At 42.4% G+C, this 21,441-nt stretch overlaps 1 protein-coding gene across 9 annotated transcripts in view; it reads left to right on the forward strand.

Moving 5' to 3' along the window:
* Nucleotides 1-21,441, forward strand: part of LOC144686492 (diacylglycerol kinase beta-like) — a 691,325-nt gene that overhangs the window by 334,318 nt on the left and 335,566 nt on the right. For all 9 annotated transcript variants that reach the window (XM_078551766.1, XM_078551771.1, XM_078551773.1 and 6 more), the window contains 3 exons: nucleotides 1,488-1,562; nucleotides 6,768-6,887; nucleotides 15,930-16,047. In XM_078551766.1, coding sequence (XP_078407892.1) covers nucleotides 1,488-1,562; nucleotides 6,768-6,887; nucleotides 15,930-16,047 — 313 coding nt within the window. The remainder of the gene's footprint in view (nucleotides 1-1,487; nucleotides 1,563-6,767; nucleotides 6,888-15,929; nucleotides 16,048-21,441) is intronic.

The raw sequence follows: 21,441 nt of genomic DNA on the forward strand, positions 1-21,441 counted from the left end.
AGTGTGGGGGTTGGGGGAGTGGGTGGGGGGTGTGGGGTGGAGGATGTTGCTAACTGGTGTCAGGCCCCCTGCCCCCAGAAACAATGCAGAGGCGGCCACAGGGACTGCCTGGTGCCGAAGCAGGCTGGTTAAAAGGCCCGCTTTGGTTCTCTGGGACTTTGTTACAGTTGCAGTAAAAACAGTAAAACAAAAAACAGTCCTCTAGCCCTCTCCCTTCACCCCCCTCTCACCCTCCACCCAATCCCTATGCCCCATCCATGCTACCCACCCACACATACCCCCCCGATCCCCCCAATGAAAATGATGGATGCCGGGTTCAGGGGTGGGGTTTTCGGAATTGACGCTCTGGTGCCACTTTGGCTAAGGCGCAGAGCCCTTCCGACTCGGCCAAAGTTTGGGCCTTAGAAAGGAACCTGCGAGCATTTATAGTAATTGCTTTTGCAGTTTCGGTGTCCAGAAATGTGTTTAAGCTAAATTAAGCTGTTTAGCCAGAACAAGAGAATGTAAGTCCGCAGAATGTAAGCTGAAGTTTTCACAATCAGTGAACTAATAACAATTAGAGTATTGTATCAGCTTTCTTCGTGATGCCAGAAAATAAGGTCCTCTCACTGGAAAGGCTCCAGCAATGAGGGTTCCAAGTGTGGTGGTGTAATTTTGTTTTAATTTATGTTTCATCTTTATCTTTAATTCGTTTTTGGGGCTGGAGTGGAAATGTAAAATAGTCTGATTTGAAGCCAAGGTTTGTGCTATTTATACAGTGATTTGAATTGATCTTATATTTGTTATCTGCGATGATTCATGTTCTAAAATATATAGGGCGGAATTTTGGGAAAACTTAGGAAGACCTGCTGTCAGGACAAAAAGTAGGTCCAGGCCGACATTGGTGGATGCAGGACCCTAGGTGGGGTATTACCGTTGGGGGTCAATTATAGATGGCTCACCTGAGAGCTGCCAGCCCTCTGGGCCAGCAGCCTCGGTATCACCACCTGTATAGGTGGCTGCTGCTGAGGCTGCAGGGAGAAGGAGAGGTCACCTCCATGTTGAGGTGCCCTCGTAAGTCAGGTAAGTTTTTTTTTACTGTGGCAGGCAGACCCTGATAATCGGAGGGGTAAACCCTCCAGTGGTGGCATGGAGCCATGAGGGCGGCCATTGCTGCTGGAGGTCCACTCGATCGGCCATAGAGCAGCCAGAAAGAAAGGTCCCTTTAACTACCCCTTCCCACCACCACCTGCCAGAAGGCCACCATGGTTTACTGGGTGGTCTGTTCACATGCCAGTAAAATGTTGGTGAGGGCTGGAAGTAGCCATTTGGTTGGCTGGCAGCCATTGAGCAACCATTCCTGCCTTTCGATGCCTTCCGCTGTCATCTTATGAGGCCTCTGTCTCCCAGCCTGTTTCCAGATGGCTGATAAAATCCAACCCATAGTGTCTTTGCAAACAAAAGATAAATTGTCGGTTGATTAACTTTTATTTTTACTTTAACTTCAGGAATTAGACCGTATCATTAACCAAATGGTCCATGTAGCAGAATATCTGGAATGGGATGCTACTGAACTCAAGCCAGTAAGTGTTGCTTTGAAGCAGAATTGTTTTATTAAGCAAGTGATGTATTGACCGTAGCTCATGATAGCATGATGGTAAGGATATACACCACTGTCAAACATTTAAAAACCACATCATACTAAATAAACCCCCCATGCCCTCTGAAAACTTCATATTATGTTGCTTAGAAGTTACATACACATCTATTCTATTATTTTTGTTGGATTTATGCTGTTACTGAGCCACCATTAGCATACCCACAAATCATTAGGACAGAATTAGTTTAATATTTCATATACAGCATTCTGCCACATGTCTCCTGTTTATTTTAAAGTATACTATTTACAAAAGTTTTTTGAGAGTTTAGTTGTTTCACAGAATCTTTACAGTGCGGAAGGAGGCCATTCGACCCATCGAGTCAGCTGAAAGAGCAATCTACCTAATCCTACTCTCCTGCCTTATCCCCGTAACCTTGCACATCCTTTTTTCAGATAGCAATCCAATTCCCTTTTGAATACCTCAATGAAACCCGCCTCCACCACTCTTGAAGGAAGTTCGTTCTAGACTCCAACTACCGTCTGGGTGAAAAAAACTTTTCCTCACATTACTTCTCCTACTGCCCACTATTTTGAATCTGTGCCCTCTGGTTCTTAATGCTTTCTTGAGTGGAACAGTTTCTCACTATTTACCCTGTCCATACTCCTCAGCATCTTGAATAGCTCTATCAAGTCTCCCCTCAGTCTTCCTTTCTTCAAGGAAAACCATCCTAACCTCTCTAATCTATCCTCATAGCTGCAGTTCTTCGTCCCAGGAATCATTCTTGCGAATCTCCTTTGTACTCTCTCCGATGCCGTCACATCCTTCCTCAAGTATGGTGCCCAGAACTGGACGCAGTACTCCAGATGAGGCCTAACTAGTGTCTTAAACAAGTTCAACATGACCTCCTTACTCTTGTACTTAGTACCCTATTAGTAAAACCTAAGATACCATATGCTTTATTAACTGCTCTCTCAACATGCCCTGCCACCTTCAATGACGTTTGTACGTATACAGCGAGGTCCCTTTGTTCCTGTGCCCCCTTTAGAGTTTCTCCCTTTATTTTATACTGTCTCTCCACATTCCTCCTGCCAAAATGAATCACCTCACACTCCTCTACATTGAACTTCATCTGCCATTTGTCTGCCCAATCCACCAATATGTCTGTGTCCTTTTGAAGTTCAAGACTATCCTCATCACAGTTGACAATGCTTCCAATCTTCGTATCATCCGCAAATTTTGAAATCATGCCCTGCCCACCATAGTCTAAGTCGTTTAATATATATCAAGAAGAGCAAGGTTTTTCATTGTTTTTCGGCCACATTGCATTTATAATTCCACCAGACCTCCCTCTGCGTCCACATTAGTGAAACTTTCTAAACTCATCGGAAAAACAATTAGGAGAAAAAAATTAAATGATTTCAAAAGATCGTGTGGTCTAAATTATGTAATGCAAACGTGAGAGTACAGTATGTAAAAATACATGCTGATATTTATAAGGGAGATTTCCTCACAATGATCTTTTTGTTTTCCTAGCTTTGACTTTGCAAGAATCTGTGCCCTCATTGATTTCAATCTTTTCTTAAAATTTCCCTGGTCCCATCCTTCAATTTCACCGTCCTCCAATCGTTACTCAACCTCCACCCCCACATGGCCACCAGTTCTTCACAGGAAATGTATTCCATAAGAATCCACGCTATTTCCTTCTTTGTACCAAAAAACAACGTCTGACCTAACATGCACCTTTCCTTTGCTCTGTGCTTTTAGACATTATTCCCTCATGCACTCTTCCACATCCTTCAGAACTGCAGTTATTGTTCTGTCCTCAAAAAGCTAACCTTCCACTGCCTCAGTCTACTCCTACTTACACCCCACCTCAACTTTCGCATTCCAATATAAGGCAATGGAGTGCATCCTCTCCACCCAACTCTGCGCTCATCTCACCCAGAACTGCCTGATTAGATCCCTTCATTCTGACTTCTATCAAGATGCATCATTTCACATTTCTCTGCATTAAATTTCCTGTGCTATGTGTCCACCCATTACACCAGCCTGTCTATGTCCCCTTGAAGTCTATCATTATCCTCTTAGTAGTTGTAAACAGTTGTTTTTCGGACCGGAGGAAAGTATACAATGGGGTCCGCTAGGGGTCAATACTACGGCCACTTTTTAAAAAAAATTACATTAATGAGTACTGCTGAAAAAAGAGACATGATGTCAAAGCTTTTTGTCTTGCACTCATCTGGACAGACGCAAGAATGTCAAATTTCAAAGGGAGCAACAATTTATAGTGCATGAGAAAAGGGTGCTGATTGGTTGGCAAGTCGACTTGATTGGTTTAGTTCCTGGAGAATGCACCAGGGACCTATGGTCCCCCATGCTTCTGTTTAATTCAAAAAACGTGAATGCCTGAACACATTCCTTTTGCCTGCTGCATCTCTTTCTTCAGCAATACTCAAACTCTGTACTACCGAGGGACTATTCATATTAACGATTTAGACTTGGATATGCAAGGCAGAATTTCAAAATTTGCAGATGACACAATACTAAGAATACCCTGGTCACAGTCACCAATTATATTATCTGTACCTGCTACCATTGCATGTTATTCCTCGATATCTTGTTGCAATATTCTATGAAGTCAACCAACCTATCCTCTCTCCTTAATGATATTGCTTGGTTCCACCGATACCTATACTTTCATAACCAGGACGTCACTAATGCAATAATTTGCTCTCCCATTTCAACAGTAAGCAAGGCTCCATCCTCAGCCACTCTCATTCTTAATCTACCTGCTGTCTCTCAGTAACTTTAACCGTAGGCCAAGTATTAGCTGCCACAGGTATGTTGGTGACACCTGGGATTTACCTTTCTACCACCACCTCAACCAAATAACCACCACTGTGCTATATGTTTGCCTGTTGAATATCACGATTGAGCCAGAAATTTCTACAACTTGCACTAATTTGTTTGAGTTTTTTGATGAGGTAGCAGAGAGAGTTGATGAGGGTAATGCAGCTGATGTGGCATATATGGACTTCCAAAAGGTATTTGATAAAGTGCCACATAATAGGCTCGTCAGCAAAGGTGTGCCATGAAATAAAAAGAACAATGAATACAGTGACAGGAAACAGAGTGTAGTGGTAAAAGGTTGTTTTCTGGACTGGAGGAAAGTATACAGTGGGCTTCCCCAGGGGTTAGTATGAGGACCACTGCTTTTTAAAAAAATTATGTTAATGACTTGGGCATTTGCAGATGACAGAAAACTTGGAAGTATTGTAGACTGTGAGGGTGGTGGTGATGGACTTCAACAGGTCATGGACAGGCTGGTGGAATGGGCAGACACATGGCACAGGAAATGTAATCCAGAGAAATGTGAAATGATGCATTTTGGTAGGAAGAGTGGGGAAAGACAATTAAACTAAAGGATACAATTCTGGGTGCATATGAACACAAACCATTGAAGCTGGCAGGGTAGGTTGAAGAAGTGGTTAAAAAGGCATTTGGATCCTGGGCTTTATAACTCGAAGCATAGATCATGATGAACCTTTATAAAACATTGGTTCGGCCTCAAGCAGAAATCCAATTCTGGGCACCACACTTCAGGAAGAATGGGAAGACTTTAGAGGAGCTGCAGAAAAGATTTATAAGAATGGTTCCAGGGAGGATAGAGAGGAGAAACTGAGGTTGTTTTTGTAGTAGTGTCTGGTACATACATGGTTAATGTGGGACTGAAATTCGTACTGCCCGCACAGCGATGTAGAAGGCATATGACCCAGAGCTTGGGTCAGGCTAGAGATAGAGATGTGTAAAGACCTAGGATGGAGTCAGCTCCATACCTGTACTCCCTACCTTATATATGTACATAGTTATAAGTTGTTAGTAAAGAGATCTTGTAACTTTTAAATTGCACAGTAAATGCATATACTCAAGACTACGAAGCCTACTTCATGGTGTCCAGAGCAGGATTCTTCAGATGTTCTTAGAGAAGAGAAGGTTGGGAAGAGATTTGAAAGAGGAACTAAAGATGATGAAGGGTCTAGACAGAATAGATAGTGAGAAACTTCCCTCTGGCAAAGGAATTGAGAATCAGAGGGCATGGGTTTAACATAATTGGCAAAAGAACCAAAGGCTATTTGAGAAAACATTATTTTATTCAGGGAGTCGGATTAGGAATGCACTGCCTGAGAGTGGTGGAAGCAGATTCAGTTGTTGCTTTCAAAAGAGAATTGGATAAATATCTGAAGCCAAAAAATTTGCAGGGTTAAATGGGATGGGCAGGGGAGTGGGGCTACCTAAATTGTTTTTGTAGAGAGGTGGCCCAAACTTAATGGCCGAATGGCCTCCTACGTTGTAACTATTGTAAAATTTTCTGATTCCAAAATTTCCAAGGCTTAAACAATCTCTCTTAGCTGCGCCAAAGATGCTGCACGTGTTCCATATCCTTGTTGCAGCTCACTCAGATTGAACTTGATAGTGTTCACCCTCAGAAACCTACCCGAAAGCTTCAAACTGCACATCTTATCCATTTATTTTAAGCCCCAAAATTTCACCTTCAGTTGCCCTGATCCATATCTTCATCTCTGACTTCCACTCCTCTAATGTTCTCCCAGACTCCATCCTACAAAACTTTTACTCATCTCAAATTCCACAGCTCCATCATGTAGCACCCTAAATCTAGCTCACTATCACTTCTGTTATCACTGACCACCATTGTTTCCCTGGCATCTAATCCTCATTCACAAATCTCTCCACAACCCTTGACCCACTCCGCATTTTCTGTTCCTGCATTCCTATTTGTCAGCTCATGCTTTCAGTTTTTACAGCTCCAACTTCCTGTGCAACCCCTCTCATTTCCTTCAACCTTTAATGGCAATGTCTTGGCAACTATCTCACCCTGCACTCTAGAACTCCTCTACCTTGTTATATCTGTCCCCTTCCCCAAAAGCCTTCTCTAGATTTAATTATTCCACAATGCCTTTGGTCATCTACAAAGCTCTACCATTCGTGCTCAACATCCAATTTTTCGTCTTTGATAAATATTTTGGAATGGTTATACAAAGAGTTGCATTATCCTATCCTGTAACTTTTAAAATGAACAGTAAATACATAAGTGCTAACTTGGCATTTGTTTTAAAAGCAATGCAATCCAAAACGCAAGGAAAATACCTTCAATATGTTTCATTGCAGATTCTTATGGAGATGATGGAGGAAATAGACTATGACCATGATGGTACAGTTACACTGGAAGAGTGGATAAGAGGAGGAATAACTACCATTCCATTACTAGTCCTCCTTGGCATGGAGACGGTAAGTAAAGAGATGTGAGCATTCATCCGTAAAAATTACAGTGTCATTTAGAAGTAGAATTTTAAACAATGAGACACGTTTTTAACAACCATCATTGATTTCTTCATAACAACTTGTGGCACTAGTTAATGACTTTATCTGACCATCTACTGAAGCTTACAGTATAGTATAAATAATGTTAATGTATCAGTAATAAAATTGCTAAAGGCTAATGATGTTTCTTGGCTATTTACGTAACTATCCTTATTACCTTGAAAACATGACAGGATTGTCGGGGTGATTTCCCAAATAGTGACCCTTAATTCCCTTTAGCTTGTTGCTCAGTGGTAAGTGTTCCATAAGTCTTTGAATTCTGAGATACAGAATCTTAATTTATCATTAGCAGTTGAGCCATTTAATCAAAGTTATGTACTATTGTACATAATAAACTATTGTAATCCATTACCTCCATCGGTAATAGGGAAGTTTTTCTGAGATGTTAATGCATTCTAATGAATGTAATACTAAAGATTGCAAAGGGGATGGAAGTGGACTCAACAGGCAACCATGTTTTGTGGAAAAACTAATTATCTTTTGCTCTTGTGCTGTAAGTAGTCCTTAATCAGATGGACCATCCTGTGGAAGATCTTTTCAATGCAGCCTCCTTACAAAGTGGTCCATAAGACCATAAGACATAGGAGCAGAAATTAGGCCATTCGGCCCATCGAGTCTGCTCTACCATTCAATCATGGCTGATAAGTTTCTCAACCCCATTCTCCCGCCTTCTCCCCGTAACCTTTGATCCCCTTACCAATCAAGAACCTATCTATCTCGGTCTTAAATACACTCAATGACCTGGCCTCCACTGCCTTCTGTGGCAATGAATTCCATAGATTCACCACTCTCTGACTAAAGAAGTTTCTCCTCATCTCTGTTCTAAAAGGTCTTCCCTTTACTCCGAGGCTGTGCCCTCGGGTCCTAGTCTCCCCTACCAATGGAAACATCTTCCCCACGTCCACTCTATCCAGACCTTTCAGTATTCTGTAAGTTTCAATCAGATCCCCCCTCATCCTTCTAAACTCCATCGAGTATAGACCCAGAGTCCTCAAACGTTCCTCATTGTTAAGCCTTTCATTCCTGGGATCATTCTCGTGAACCTCCTCTGGACCCTCTCCAGGGCCAGCACAACCTTCCTGAGATACGGGGCCCAAAATTGCTCACAATATTCTAAATGTGGTCTGACCAGAGCCTTATAAAGCCTCAGCAGCACATCCCTGCTTTTATATTCTAGTCCTCGCGAAATAAATGCCAACATTGCATTTGCCTTCCTAACTACCGACTCAACCTGTAAGTTAATCTTAAGAGAATCCTGGACTAGGACTCCCAAGCCCCTTTGCACTCCAGATTTCTGAATTCTCTCCCCATTTAGAAAATAGTCTATGCCTCTATTCTTCCTACCAAAGTGCATGACCTCACACCATTTCTTTGTCCGTTCTCCTAACCTGTCCAAATCCTTCTGCAGCCTCCCCGCCACCTATCTCTATCCTGGTCAACTAGTGCTCAATCTCCACATAACTCAAAAGAATACCATTTAAAAAAAACATGCAAAATGTATGCTTTATAATGTTTTTAAATGAGGAAGATAGTAACAGAGAGCATACACAGTATGGTGGAATGGGAGGACATATGGCAGATGAAATTCAAAAAAAGTGTGAGGCAATGCATTTCAGTCAAAAGAATGAGGAAGAACAAAATGTGTGGAAGAACCTGGAGATCTGGGGGTGCTTGTTCACAAATCTTGGAAAATGGCAGGACAGGTTAACAAAGCAGTCAGTAAAGCATATGGGAGCCTGAGGTTTATGAATGGAAGTATGTAGAACAAAAGCCAAGAGCTATGCTAAACCTATATAGAGTCAGGGTCATTATGGCACTGGAGGAGCTATTCAGCCCATCATGCTCATGCCAACTCTCTGTAGAGCAATCCAGTCAGTCCCATTCTCCTGTCTATTCCTGCAGTCCTGCAAACTTATTTGTCTCGAATTTCATTTTGAAATCATTGATCGTCTCCACTTCCACCACACTTTTAGTCAGGGAGTTCCAGGTCATTCCCACCCACTCCCACCTCCCCCCTTTAACAAGATGTCACATTCACCACTCTCTAATCCTCAGGTAGTTCTCCTGCATAGAGGGAAGATTGGAAGATTATGGCATGCAGTTCTGTTATCTTGTCCCACACTTCCCTTATCAATCTAGGATGCAAGCCATCCGGACCAGGTGTCTTATCCATTCTAAGCACAGCCAGCCTTTCCCTTACATCCTGCCTACCAATCTTCACCCCATCCATTAACTCTACCATCTCCACTTCTACAGATATGTCAGCATCCCCTTCCTTCGTAAACATTGATACAAAGTACTTATTAGATATTCTAGCTAGGCCCAATGGCTCTGTGCCTATAATCACCTTCATTGTCACTATTAGCTACACCCTGCCTCTTACTACCCACTTACTATTCACATGCTGATGGAAGGTTTTTAGGTTACCTTTTATGTTAACACCATTCTATTATATTCTCTCTTTGCCAGCCAATTACCTCTTCATTTCCCCTCTCAACCTATTGTATTTGGCCTAGTACTCAATTGAAGAATTCACATCACACACATCATACACTCTACAGCAGGTTAATGTTTTAGGCCAACGATCTTCAGTTGCTTCATCAATGAGCTTTCCTCCATTTAAGGCCAGAAGTGGGGATGTTCGCTGATGATTGCATAGCGTTCAGCACCATATTCAACTCCTCAGACACTGAAGCACTCCATGTCCATACGCAGCAAGACCTGGGGAACATTCAGGCTTGAGCTGATATGTAGCAAATAACATTTCCACCACACAAGTGCCAGGTGATGATCATCTCCAAAAAGAGAGAACCTGACCATCTCCCCCTGACATTCAATGGCATTACTATCATTGAATCACCCCAACATCAACATCCTGGGTGTTACCATTTACCAGAAACTGAACTGAACTAGCCATATAAATACTGTGGCTACACGAGCATGTCAGAGGCTAGGAACCCTGCAGCGAATAACTCATCTCCTGACTCCCCAAAGCCTGTCGTCCACCTACAAGGCAAAAGTCAGGAGTGTGATGGAATACTCTTCACTTGCCTGGGTGCATGCAGCTCCAACCCAACACTCGAGAAGCTCAACACGATTCATGGTGGATGGGTTGCCACCTTCAGTATTTGTTGGGTATGTTTATGGAGCCTCTTTCTCCAATTAGCTGTTCAATTGTCAATCACCATTCACGAGTGGATATGGCAGGACTGCAGAGTTTTGATCTTATTTGTTGGTTGTAGGATGGCTTAGCTTTGTCAAGAGCATGCATGCCGTCCTGTATGGTAGATTCACCCCATTGGCACCTCAGTTTTATATATGCCTGGTGCTGTTCTTGGCATGCTGTTCTACATTCTTCCCTGAGCCTTGTTTGCCCCTGGTCTTGAGAGTACTGGTACAGTGAGGAATGTGCCAGGCCATGAGGTTACAGATTGTGGTTGAATAAAATTCTGCTCCTGTTGATGGTCCACATTCTCATGGATGCCCAGTTTTGAACTGCTAGACCTGTTCTGGGTCTGTCCCATTTAGATGAGAGTTCCACCTGTGAAGGATGTCATCATTGTGAAGAAGTGACTTCATCTCCTCAAGGACTGTACAGTGGTCATCCCTGCCAGTACTGTCATGGACAGATGCATCTGCAGCTGGTAGATTTGTGAGGACGAGATCAAGTAGGTTTTGTTCCCCTCTTGTTAGTTTTCTCACCACCTGCCGCAGACTCAGTCTGTCAGATGTTTCTTTGTACTCAGCCAGCTTAGTGCTACTGAGCAACTCTTGGTGCCGGAGATTGAAGTCCCCCACCCAGGGTGTGTTTATTACCCTTGCTACCCTTGATGGTGCTTCCAGTTAGCGTTCACCATGGAGGAGTACTAACTCATCAGATGAGGGAGGGTGGTAGGTGGTAATCAGCGGGAAGTTTTCCTCATGTTTGACTTGATACTGTGAGACTTCATGCAGTCTGGAGTCAATATTGAGACTCCCAAGGACACTCCCTCTCCATTGTAAACCACTGTGTCACCTTTGGTTGACCTATCCTGTCAGTGGAGCCTGGGACATTGGTTATAAGCTATAATTAATTGAGTCTAATTCTGTTGCTTAACTAGTCTGTGGGACAGCTCTCCCAATTTTGGCCCAAGTTTCCAAATGTAAGTGAGGAGGATTTTACAGAGTCAACTGGGCAGTGTGTGCCTTTGTCATCTGTTGCCTAGGTCAATGCTTATGATCCATCTAGTTTTATCCTTATTTTACTTTTCTGTAGTGACTTGAACAACTGAGGTCTTGCTGAGCCATTTCAGAGGGAAGTTTAAGGGTCAACCACATTGCTGTAATTCTGGAATCATGTAGGCCAGATAAAGTAAGGATGGCAGCTTTCCTCCCCTGAAGAACATTTTTGAACCAGATGGGATTTTGGACAATCAATGGTCTCATGATCGTTATTATAAATGAGATTAGCATTTTATTCCAGATTTATTAATTAATCACAGAATTGTTACAGTCCAGAAGGAGGCCATTCGGCCTGCTGTGTCTGCACCGGCTCTCCGAATGAGCAGTTCACCCAGTGGCATCCCCCTCTGCTTTCTACCCATAACCCTGTACATTCCTCATTTTCAGATAATAGTCGAATTCCCTTTTGAATCGCTCAATTGAACCTGCCTCCACCATACTCTTAGTCAGTGCATTCCAGACTCCAACTGCTTGCTGCATGGAAATGTTCTTCTCAGGTCGCTTTTGCTTCTTTTGCCAATTGTTTTAAATCTGTGCCCCCTCATTCGTGATCCTTTCATGGGTGTGAACAGGTTCTTCCTACCTACACTGTCCAGACCGCTCGTGATTTTGAATGCCTCTATCTAATCTCCTTTTAGCCTTCTCTTCTCCAAGAAAAACAGTCCTAACTTTCCAATCTATCTTCATAGCTGAAGTTCGCCATCCCTATAACCATTCTCATTAATCTTTTCTGCAGTCTCTCCAATGCCTTCACATCTTCATATAAGTGCGGAACCCAGGACTGGACGCAATACTCCAGCTGAGGCTGAGCTAGTGTCTTTTACAAGTTCAACATAACTTCCTTACTCTCAATAAAACCTAAGATACTGTATGCTTTATTAATCATTCTCTCAACCTGTCCTGCCACCTTCAATGACTCAGGTACATGTTTATCCAGGTCCCTCTGCTCCTGCACCCGCTTCAGATTTGTATCATTTCTTTTATATTGCGTCTCCATTTTCTTCCAACAAAATGAATTACTTCATATTTCTGTGCATTGAACTTTATCTGCCACTTGTCCACCTGTTCCACGAACTTGTCTATGTCCTTTTTGAAATTGTACACTATCCTCCTCAGAGTTTACAATGCTTCCACGTTTTGTATCATCTGCAAACTTTGTAATTGTGCCCTGGACACCAAGGTCTTGGCCATTTAATATATATCAGGAAAAGCAAGGGTCCCAACGCTGAACCCTGGGGAACTCCACTATAATCCTTCCTCCAGCCCAAAAAACATCTATTAACCACTACTCTTTGTTTCCTGTCAGTCAGTCAATTTTGTATCCATGTTGCTATTTTTTGTGAGCAATAACTTTGCTCACAAGTCTGTTATGCAGCACTGTATCAAACGCTTTTTGGAAGTTCATGTACACCACATCGACAGTATTGCCCTCATCAACCCTCTCTGTTACCTCTTCAAAAAATTCCAGCAAGTTAGCAAAGCACAATTTTCCTTTTAAGAAATCAATGCTGGCTTTCCTTAAGCAACCCACATTTGTCCATGTGACTATAAATTTTGCCCAGAATTATTATTTCTAGAATTATCCCTACTACCAAAGTTAAACTTACTGGCATGTAGCTGCTGGGCTTACCCTTCACCTTTTTTTGAACAAGGATATAACATTTACAATTTTCCAGTCTTCGGGAACCACCCCTGAGTCTAAGGAAACTGGAAAATTATGGTCAGTGCTTCTGCAATTTCCACTCTCACTTCCCTCAGTATCCTTGGATGCATCTCATCTGGTGTTTTACCAACATTAAGTATAGACCACATATTTAATACCTCCTTCTTATCAATTTTAAATCCTTCTAATGTTTGAATTATCTCCTTTTTCACTGTGACCTGGATAGCATCTTCTTCCGAGGTAAAGACGAATGCAAAGTAATCATTTAATAACCCAGCTATTCCTCTGGCCTCCATGCGTAAATCCTCTTTTTGGTCCATAATTGGCCCAATTCCTCCTTTAATCATCCTTTTACTATTTATATGCCCATAGAAGACTTTGGGATTCCTTTTATGTTAGCTGCCAGTCTCTTTTCATAACCCCTCTTTGCATCTCTTATTTGCTCCTTCACTCCCCTCTGAACATTCTATATTCAGCCTGGTTCTCCACCGCCATCTATTATTATCCACTGCCATCTGTTACAAGCACATTTTTTCTTCTTCATCTTAATATCTATGTCTTTTGTCATACATGGAGCTCTGGATTTGTTTACCCCACCTTTCCCTTTCGAGGGAATATTCCTTGGCTGTGCCAGAACTATTTCTTCTTTGAAGGTAGCCTATAGTTCAGCCTCCAATTTTCCTGCCAACCTTTCATTCCAATTTGTTTCTCTGCATCTTTCCCACTAGTTGGTGGCCTATAGACTATGCCAAACAATCTAATTGCATCTTTTTTGTTCTTTAGCTCTAACCACATAGATTCTGTCCTTAACCCCTCTGGGATGCCCCCTTTCTCCAGCACTGCAATGCTCTCCTTAATCAATACCGCCAGCCCTCCCCTTTCCTATCTTTCCTGAACACCGTGTATCCAGGAATATTTAACACCCAGATCTGTCCTTCTTTGAGCCAGGTCTCTGTTATAGTCACATTATATTTCCACATGTCAACTTTCACCTGTAGCACACTAATCTTATTAACCCTACTCCAAGTATTCACATACAAGCACATTAATCCTGATTAAACTTTATTACTTTCTCGTTTACTCTGACCCCACCTATTAATTTACCATTCCTTATTCTTGTGCTTTCTATCTCTCCCAGTATTCTGTGCACCTTGGTATTCCTCTCTGATAATTCCTCCTGGTTCCCACATCCCTGTCAAATTAGTTTAAACCCTCCCCATTAACACGAGCAAATCACAGCCAGTCCTGGTTCTATTTAAGTGTAACCCGTCCGGCTTGCACAGGTCCCATCTCCTCCAGAACAGGTTCCAATGTCTCAAGAATCTAAAATCCTCCCTCCCACACCATCTCTCCAACCACGCATTCATCTACTTTATCCTCCTATTTTTATGCTCAGTTGTGCACAGTACTTGTTAATTTCCTACCTAGCTCCCTAAGCTCTGACAGCAGGACCACATGCCCCTTTCTGCCTATGTTATTCACACCAATGTGTATTTTGACTGCTAGCTGTTCACCCAATGCCCTCAGTGTGCTGTGCAGCCATTCAGTGACATCCTTGGCCCTGGCACCAGAGAGGCCACGCACCATCCTGGATTAACGTCTACAGCCGCAGAAACACCTGTCTATTCCTCTAACTATCGAATCACCTATCACTATTGCTCTTCCAGTCTTCTTTGTACCCCGCTGTACAGCTGAGCCACTCATGGTGTCATTGACTTGGCTCTGGCTGCATTCCCCAAATGAAACATCACTCTCATCAATATTCAGAACTGAATAATGATTGGAGAGTGGGATGCACTCAAGGGATTCCTGCACTACCTGCCTGTTTCTGCTTTACTGTCTGATGGTCACCCATTCCATCCTCCCTGCATACCTTTAAGCTGCGGGGTAATCACATCTATCAATATACAGTCCAGAAAGCTCTCAACCTCATAGATGTGCTGCAGTGATGCCAGCTGCTGCTCAAGTTCCAAAACCCAGAGCTCAAGTTGCTGCAAGTAATTACACTTTCTGCACAAATGGTTATCGAGGGCACGGAAAGCGTCCTGAAGTTCCCACAAAGCATAGATGTGCACTCTAGAGCTAGGAGCAGCCCTGCTATTCCTCTATCTGTTAGTTAATAACTTTGCTACTGCTAATAAGCCTTTACAAATACTAATAAGTCTTACTAATACCAAATAATACTTAATACAGCTTACTACTAGTAGTAAACTTCAATTTAAATAAAACAAAATATAAGTTTATTCCTTCCTTTAGATAAGATCGATAGGAAATACTCATTTTCAAATCACCTACCTACTTCCCTGTGATGTCACACCTTAATTTTTCTTTCCAAATGCAGGCTTTGAACCCACAGACTGGCTCCCAGTGGCGGTGGAGAGCCCACGCTGCTGTCACTGTTTCCTGCCGCACCAAGTTTAACTTTGGAGAAAGAAAAAGCAGCAGAAATACTCACCAAGCCAATCACCTCTTGGCTTTTCTGTGATGTCACAGTTTGATTTCTTTTCTTTCTCACCTCAGTGATGCTGACCTGCTTCACATTCCTCCTGGTCTCATTACAGTGATGCTGACCTGCTTCACACTACTCCCGGCCTGCTTCACAGTGATGCTGACCTGCTTCACACTTCTCTTGGGAGGGATTTGCCAGAACAGTTTCAAGGATGTGGGATTACAGTTATGCGGATAAATTGTAAAAGCTATGATTGTGCTCCTTGGAGCAGAAAACTAGATGGCACAGATTTAAGATGATTGGCAAAAGAACCAGAAATGATATGAGAAAAATGTTTTAATGCAACGCATGATTAGGATTTGGAATGCACTACCTGATAGGGTAAAAGAAACAATTTCAATAGTAGTTTTCAAAAGGGAATTAGATAAATACTTGAAGGAAAAAATACAGCAGGGGTATGGGGAAAAAGCAGGACAGTGGAAACAACTGGGTTGCCCTTCGGAAGAGCTGGCACAGACTCAATGGTGTGAATAGCCTCCTTCAGTGCTGCAAAGACTTGCAGGTGTTTCCGTGTAGGCACTGTTTGTTTTCATTGTGTATGTTTTTTTCACTGTAGAATGTGAAAGATGATGGTCAACATGTTTGGCGATTAAAACATTTCAACAAGCCTGCATACTGCAACTTCTGTCTGAATATGCTATTGGGTGTTAGAAAACAAGGTCTTTGCTGTTCTTGTAAGTAAATCCTCCACCTGTTTTACGTACACAGTTCAAGGAAGCACTTATGTTTTAATATTCCGTGGCATTTTTTCTGAACATCCACATGATTGTATGCAACTATTTTTGATATGTTATGGAATACAGTATTCCACAAATCTGATTTCATATTTGCATTTTCAGGTTATGATAACTTAGCTGCTGTCATTATTACTTATCTGTTTAATCTTGAATGGTATGCAAATTTAACCAACATAAAACAGATGAAATCCTAATTACAAATTGGTGTGTTTGTGCTAATGCAATAGATACCATGTTGTTGAAATTAGTAATTTGAGGGATGGGGTGGTGTAGAGAGAGAAAAGAAGCATAATGCACAGATGGTATTTGTGCTTGTGAAGTGCTGAGTAAGCACTAATTAAATGGTAAGACAAAACATATTGCAAAATACCACAGGTAATGAAATGGTTTTGTGCAAGTCTGCTGAATCTTACTGTAAACTTATTTTATTATGTTAATTGCTTGACAAGCTGGGCCTAAAACTGGGTGGCACTTACCAAAGTGAACTCATAGATTTCATTCTAAATTTCAGCAGATCTTGGGCAGTTAAATTTCTACATGCTGTGGAATTTCCCATCCTATCATAAGACCATAAGACATAGGCGCAGAACTTAGGCCATTCGGCCCATCGAGTCTGCTCCACCATTCAATCATGGCTGATAAGTTTCTCAACCCCATTCTCCTGCCTTCACCCCGTAACCTTTGATCCCCTTACCAATCAAGAACCTATCTATCTCGGTCTTAAATACACTCAATGACCTGGCCTCCACTGCCTTCTGTGGCAATGAATTCCATAGATTCACCACTCTCTGACTAAAGAAGTTTCTCCTCATCTCTGTTCTAAAAGGTCTTCCCTTTACTCCGAGGTTGTGCCCTCGGGTCCTGGTCTCTCGTACTAATGGAAACATCTTCCCCACATCCATCCTCAAACGTTCCTCATATGTTAAGCCTTTCATTCCTGGGATCGTTCTCGTGAACCTCCTCTGGACCCTCTCCAGGGCCAGCACATCCTTCCTGAGATACGGGGCCCAAAATTGCTCACAATATTCTAAATGTGGTCTGACCAGAGCCTTATAAAGCATCAGCAGCACATCCCTGCTTTTATATTCTAGTCCTCGTGAAATAAATGCCAACGTTGCATTTGCCTTCCTAACTACCGACTCAACCTGCAAGTTAACTTTAAGAGAATCCTGGACTAGGACTCCCAAGCCCCTTTGCACTCCAGATTTCTGAAAATATAGCATTGGCCTTTCCTGAAGTTACTTTACCTTTTAAAATTTGTTTTGAAAAAAGCATTGTGGTTTTAAATGGCAGCAACATTTCAGCAAACTGCTTTTTCTTCCTGCGGAGCACTTCATGTTATACCAGTCAGACAATTGGATGATTTGATGTGAATTTTCATAAAGGGGCTGCAAGAAACACAAGAAGATCAACTCCTCTGCACAGAAAGAACTTTGCTTCTCCAGGGACAGTGCCAAAACCTGGTCAAAGGGTAGCTTTTGAGGAGCATTTTAATGGAGAAAAGAGAAGCAGAGAGATTTACAGAAGGAATTGCAGAGCATGGATCCTCAGCTGCTGGAGGCATGGCTGCCAGTGGTGCAGGAATTAAATTCAGGGACTTGCAAGAGGCCAAAATTGGAGGAGTGTAGAGATCTTGGAGGGTTGTAGTGTTGGAAGAGGTTACAGAGATAGAGAGGGGCCAGAACACCAGAGGGATTTAAAAACAAGGATAAAAATGTTATAAGTGAGGTACTGTGCAACCAGTGAGCAGTGGGTGAAGAGGACATGGGGCGAGTTGGGATACAGGCAGCAGAATGTTGGATGAGCTTAAGTTTATGGAAGGTGGAAGATAGGAATTTGGCCAGGAGTGCATTGAGATAGTCAAGTCTAGAGGCAGCAAAGGCAGGAATGAGTGCTTCAGTAACAGATGAACTGAGGGAGGGCTGGAGTTTGGTGGTTTTAGCAAGGTGGAAACAGACAGGATGGGATGCATATGTGGGCAGAAGCTCATGTCTGAGTCAGGCACAACATCAAGGTTGCTAATTGTCTGGTTCAGCCTCAGATAGTTGCCAAGGAGAGGAGTGGAATCAGTGGCTAAGGAATGGAGTTAGTGGCGAGGACTGAAGACAATGGCATTGATGTTCTCAGCATTAAGTTAGAGAAAATTTCTGCTCATCCAGTACCAGGTGTAAGAGAAATAGACAATTTGGAGATTGTGGGGGTGGTGAGGCAGAACTGGGTGTCGTCATCATACTTGCAGAACCTAATGGATTTTAAAATGATGTTGCCTAGGGGTAGCATGTAGATGAGAAAAGGAGGGGGTCAAGGATAAATTCTTGGTAAAATCCAGAGTTAACAGTATGGGAGTGGAAAGAGAAGTAAAGCCATTGAAAGTGATTCTGTGGCTACGATTTGATATGTCCATGTCCAAGGCAGAAGGCAGATTGAGAAGGATATGGAGGGATAGTGCAGCGCTGTTCCGGTCACACACAATGCGATTTGTAACTTTGATCAGCATTTTCTGCCGTGCTTTTTTATAAAAAATGTTTCTCTGTGATTCATTGATTTCATGTGATAAAGGGTTTAATTGTACCTTTTAGCAAGGTTGCATACTTAGTCTCATTTTAAATATGTTATTTTATCCATGCTGATTTTCTAAGAACTTCAGTCCCAATATGGAGCTTTCATATGCAGAAACATGGGTGAGATAAGCTGATGCAGAGAGCCAACCTTCCCAATTTCTAGAAAATTGATTAAAAAAAACTATGAATCATTAGACCGTTCACCATGTCCATTTCTCCTCTTCACATTCCCTTGATGTTTGAGCCTCTTTATAATATGTCACAGATATGCAATGGAGCTGCCACAGGCATTAGCAACAGAATTTGATGGGGCGACCCACATAAGTTGAAATGCTGCAGAATTCTTTGGTGCTGATTTAAATAGAAACTTCTCACTGAACTGATGAGGGACAACTGTGCAGGTGCAAAGCTGCTTCCATGATTCTGGAGGAGACTTTGAATGAGGAGCAAGAGCTCCAGGGAGGGGGAGACCACCAGCCATGGGAAACATTCCACTTGGGAGTCCGTTCTTTTTAATGGACTGTAAGTACCAGAGTTGTTATAATTCAATTCCTACCCAAACTGCAGGAAAGTTGGTTGAAATCTGTGTCTGATCAAGGAAACTATTGTGGAACTACGCCATCTGACAGAATAAAAGCAGCAACCCAACAGCACGTGGATAAAGTTATGGCTGTTTTACGTTTTAATACCACCAGACCCTTTCAGACACCTTCAGGAGACATGGCAAGGATCAGACCGTTTGCTTTGTACCTTCAACATTATTGAAGTAACCGATACCCTATTTTAACATGGCACATGAGATTATTGAGGGGATGCTGCACTTTAAGAGCTGCCATCTTAAAGATAAAACATTAAACAAAGGCACCGTTGACCTCTTAAGGTGGACATAAAATATCCCACGCGGTATTTTTTGACGAAGATTTGGGAGTTTCACCACCAAAACAGCTAAATTGTTCATTCATCTCATTGCTGTTTATGGAATCTTGCTATATGCATATTGGCTACAGAACTGACAATGTCTGTGCTTCATGACAAATTTATTGACAGTGTAGCATGGTAAAAAACTTGGGTCCATTGTAGATGCATTCTCAAGTTCAGCTTCAGCAGTCTAGCCATTTATTTCACTCTGTGAGATATCCAAATAACAAATATGCTGCATTACCACACTTCAGTATTTCTCTTAATTTAAACACACTGGCTTCAAAATTTAGCTCAGCGTCTTTTTTGGTGCAGTGTGCACGTTTTTGCTCCAAAATGGCATCCACAGTGCATGCACATACTTCTGGTGCAAGCCATAATGATGTCATTTGGTGAGGGCATGAGCATGTGCACAGCAAGCATTCATTGGAATTATGCAGAGTAGGCAGATGGTGATGCCAATCAGTGTGTAACGTGGATTTGATGCCAACATTGTCATTTTGGAGCTCAATGCTCCAGCCAACAGCCTCCTTTAAACATACACAGCTGCATATTTATTGAGCAACAAGAGGGACACATCCACCAATTCTCTTTAAAAGATCATCAGCTACTCGGGGACACAGTTTAAGAATAAGAGGTCTCCCTTTTAAGATGGAGATGATAATTTTTTTCTCTGAGGGTCATTAGTCTGTGAAATTCTCTTCCCCAGAGGCTGGGCTGTTGAGTTTATTCAAGGCTGAGGTAGATAGGTTTTTGATAGATAAGGGAGTCGAGGGTTGGAGGGGCAGACAGGAAAGTGGAGTTGAGACCACAACAAGATCAGCTATGATCTTATTGAATGGTGGAGAAGGCTCGAAAGACCGAATGGCCTTCTGCTCCTAAGGCCTATGTTATTCTAAGGTTTAGTTGCTGATTGATTGACTTCTGCTGGCTGTTGCTGTGATTGTAGAAGTGAATTGAAGGACTTTGCCCTGATTTCATGGATTCTGCACAAATCACTTGCTTCCAGACATGGCTGAAAGACCACAGCATGACTGCGAAGGTGATTGTGGCTATAAACTTGTATGTGTTCAGCTCGTTCCAGGCTAGACAAGGCAATATTTGCAACATCTCCCAATTTACTGTCCACTGTTGCATAAGGGACCGAGATTCTGTATTCCAGCGAACTGAATATATGTTCTGCTCTGTTGCCAGAGAGAAATAGGCAGAGTGAGCATGCAGCTTTGCATTCATTGCAGGCTTTCCCACAGTGTAAGGTACCACTGACTGCAAGAAGGTCATTTTTTGAGAACTGGATATCTACTTTTAGATGTATTATACTCCCTCAGCATTCAGCTGATGTGTGCCCATATGCAGCATATCATGCAAGGCGCTGCCCGATATGATAGCAGCATTCATGATGCCTTTATTCTGTGGCAATCTGCATTGTAGCCATCAAGACAAAAGAGAGGGTTACCACTGGATGACAAGCTATCCTTTGGCAGCATGACTCTAATGCACAACCCACACAGTGGCAGTAAACATGCTACAAAAGCCAAGCAGCCACATGAAATGTGATAGAACAGATCAGTGACACACTGAAACAATGCCTCAGCTCCTTGAACTGCTCTGGAGGAGCCCTGCAGTACCTGCCTGAACATATCATAATTTGTAATGGTGTGCTATCTTGCCTTGTTACCAGTTATACAGTGACCAGCTTAGGAGATGGTTAGGCAACAAGCACAGTGCCTTTCTAGTCAGGCTGTCCATGAACAACGCATCTGACTCCAATACCAATAAATGCAACCTCAATTCCTCATTCGTCAGCTGTCCCACATCTTACCTTCCCTTTGCCATTGACCAGCACAGTGTG

This window comes from Cetorhinus maximus, chromosome 11, assembly GCF_964194155.1.
Source record: "Cetorhinus maximus chromosome 11, sCetMax3.hap1.1, whole genome shotgun sequence".
NCBI classification, from domain to species: Eukaryota; Metazoa; Chordata; class Chondrichthyes; order Lamniformes; family Cetorhinidae; genus Cetorhinus; species Cetorhinus maximus.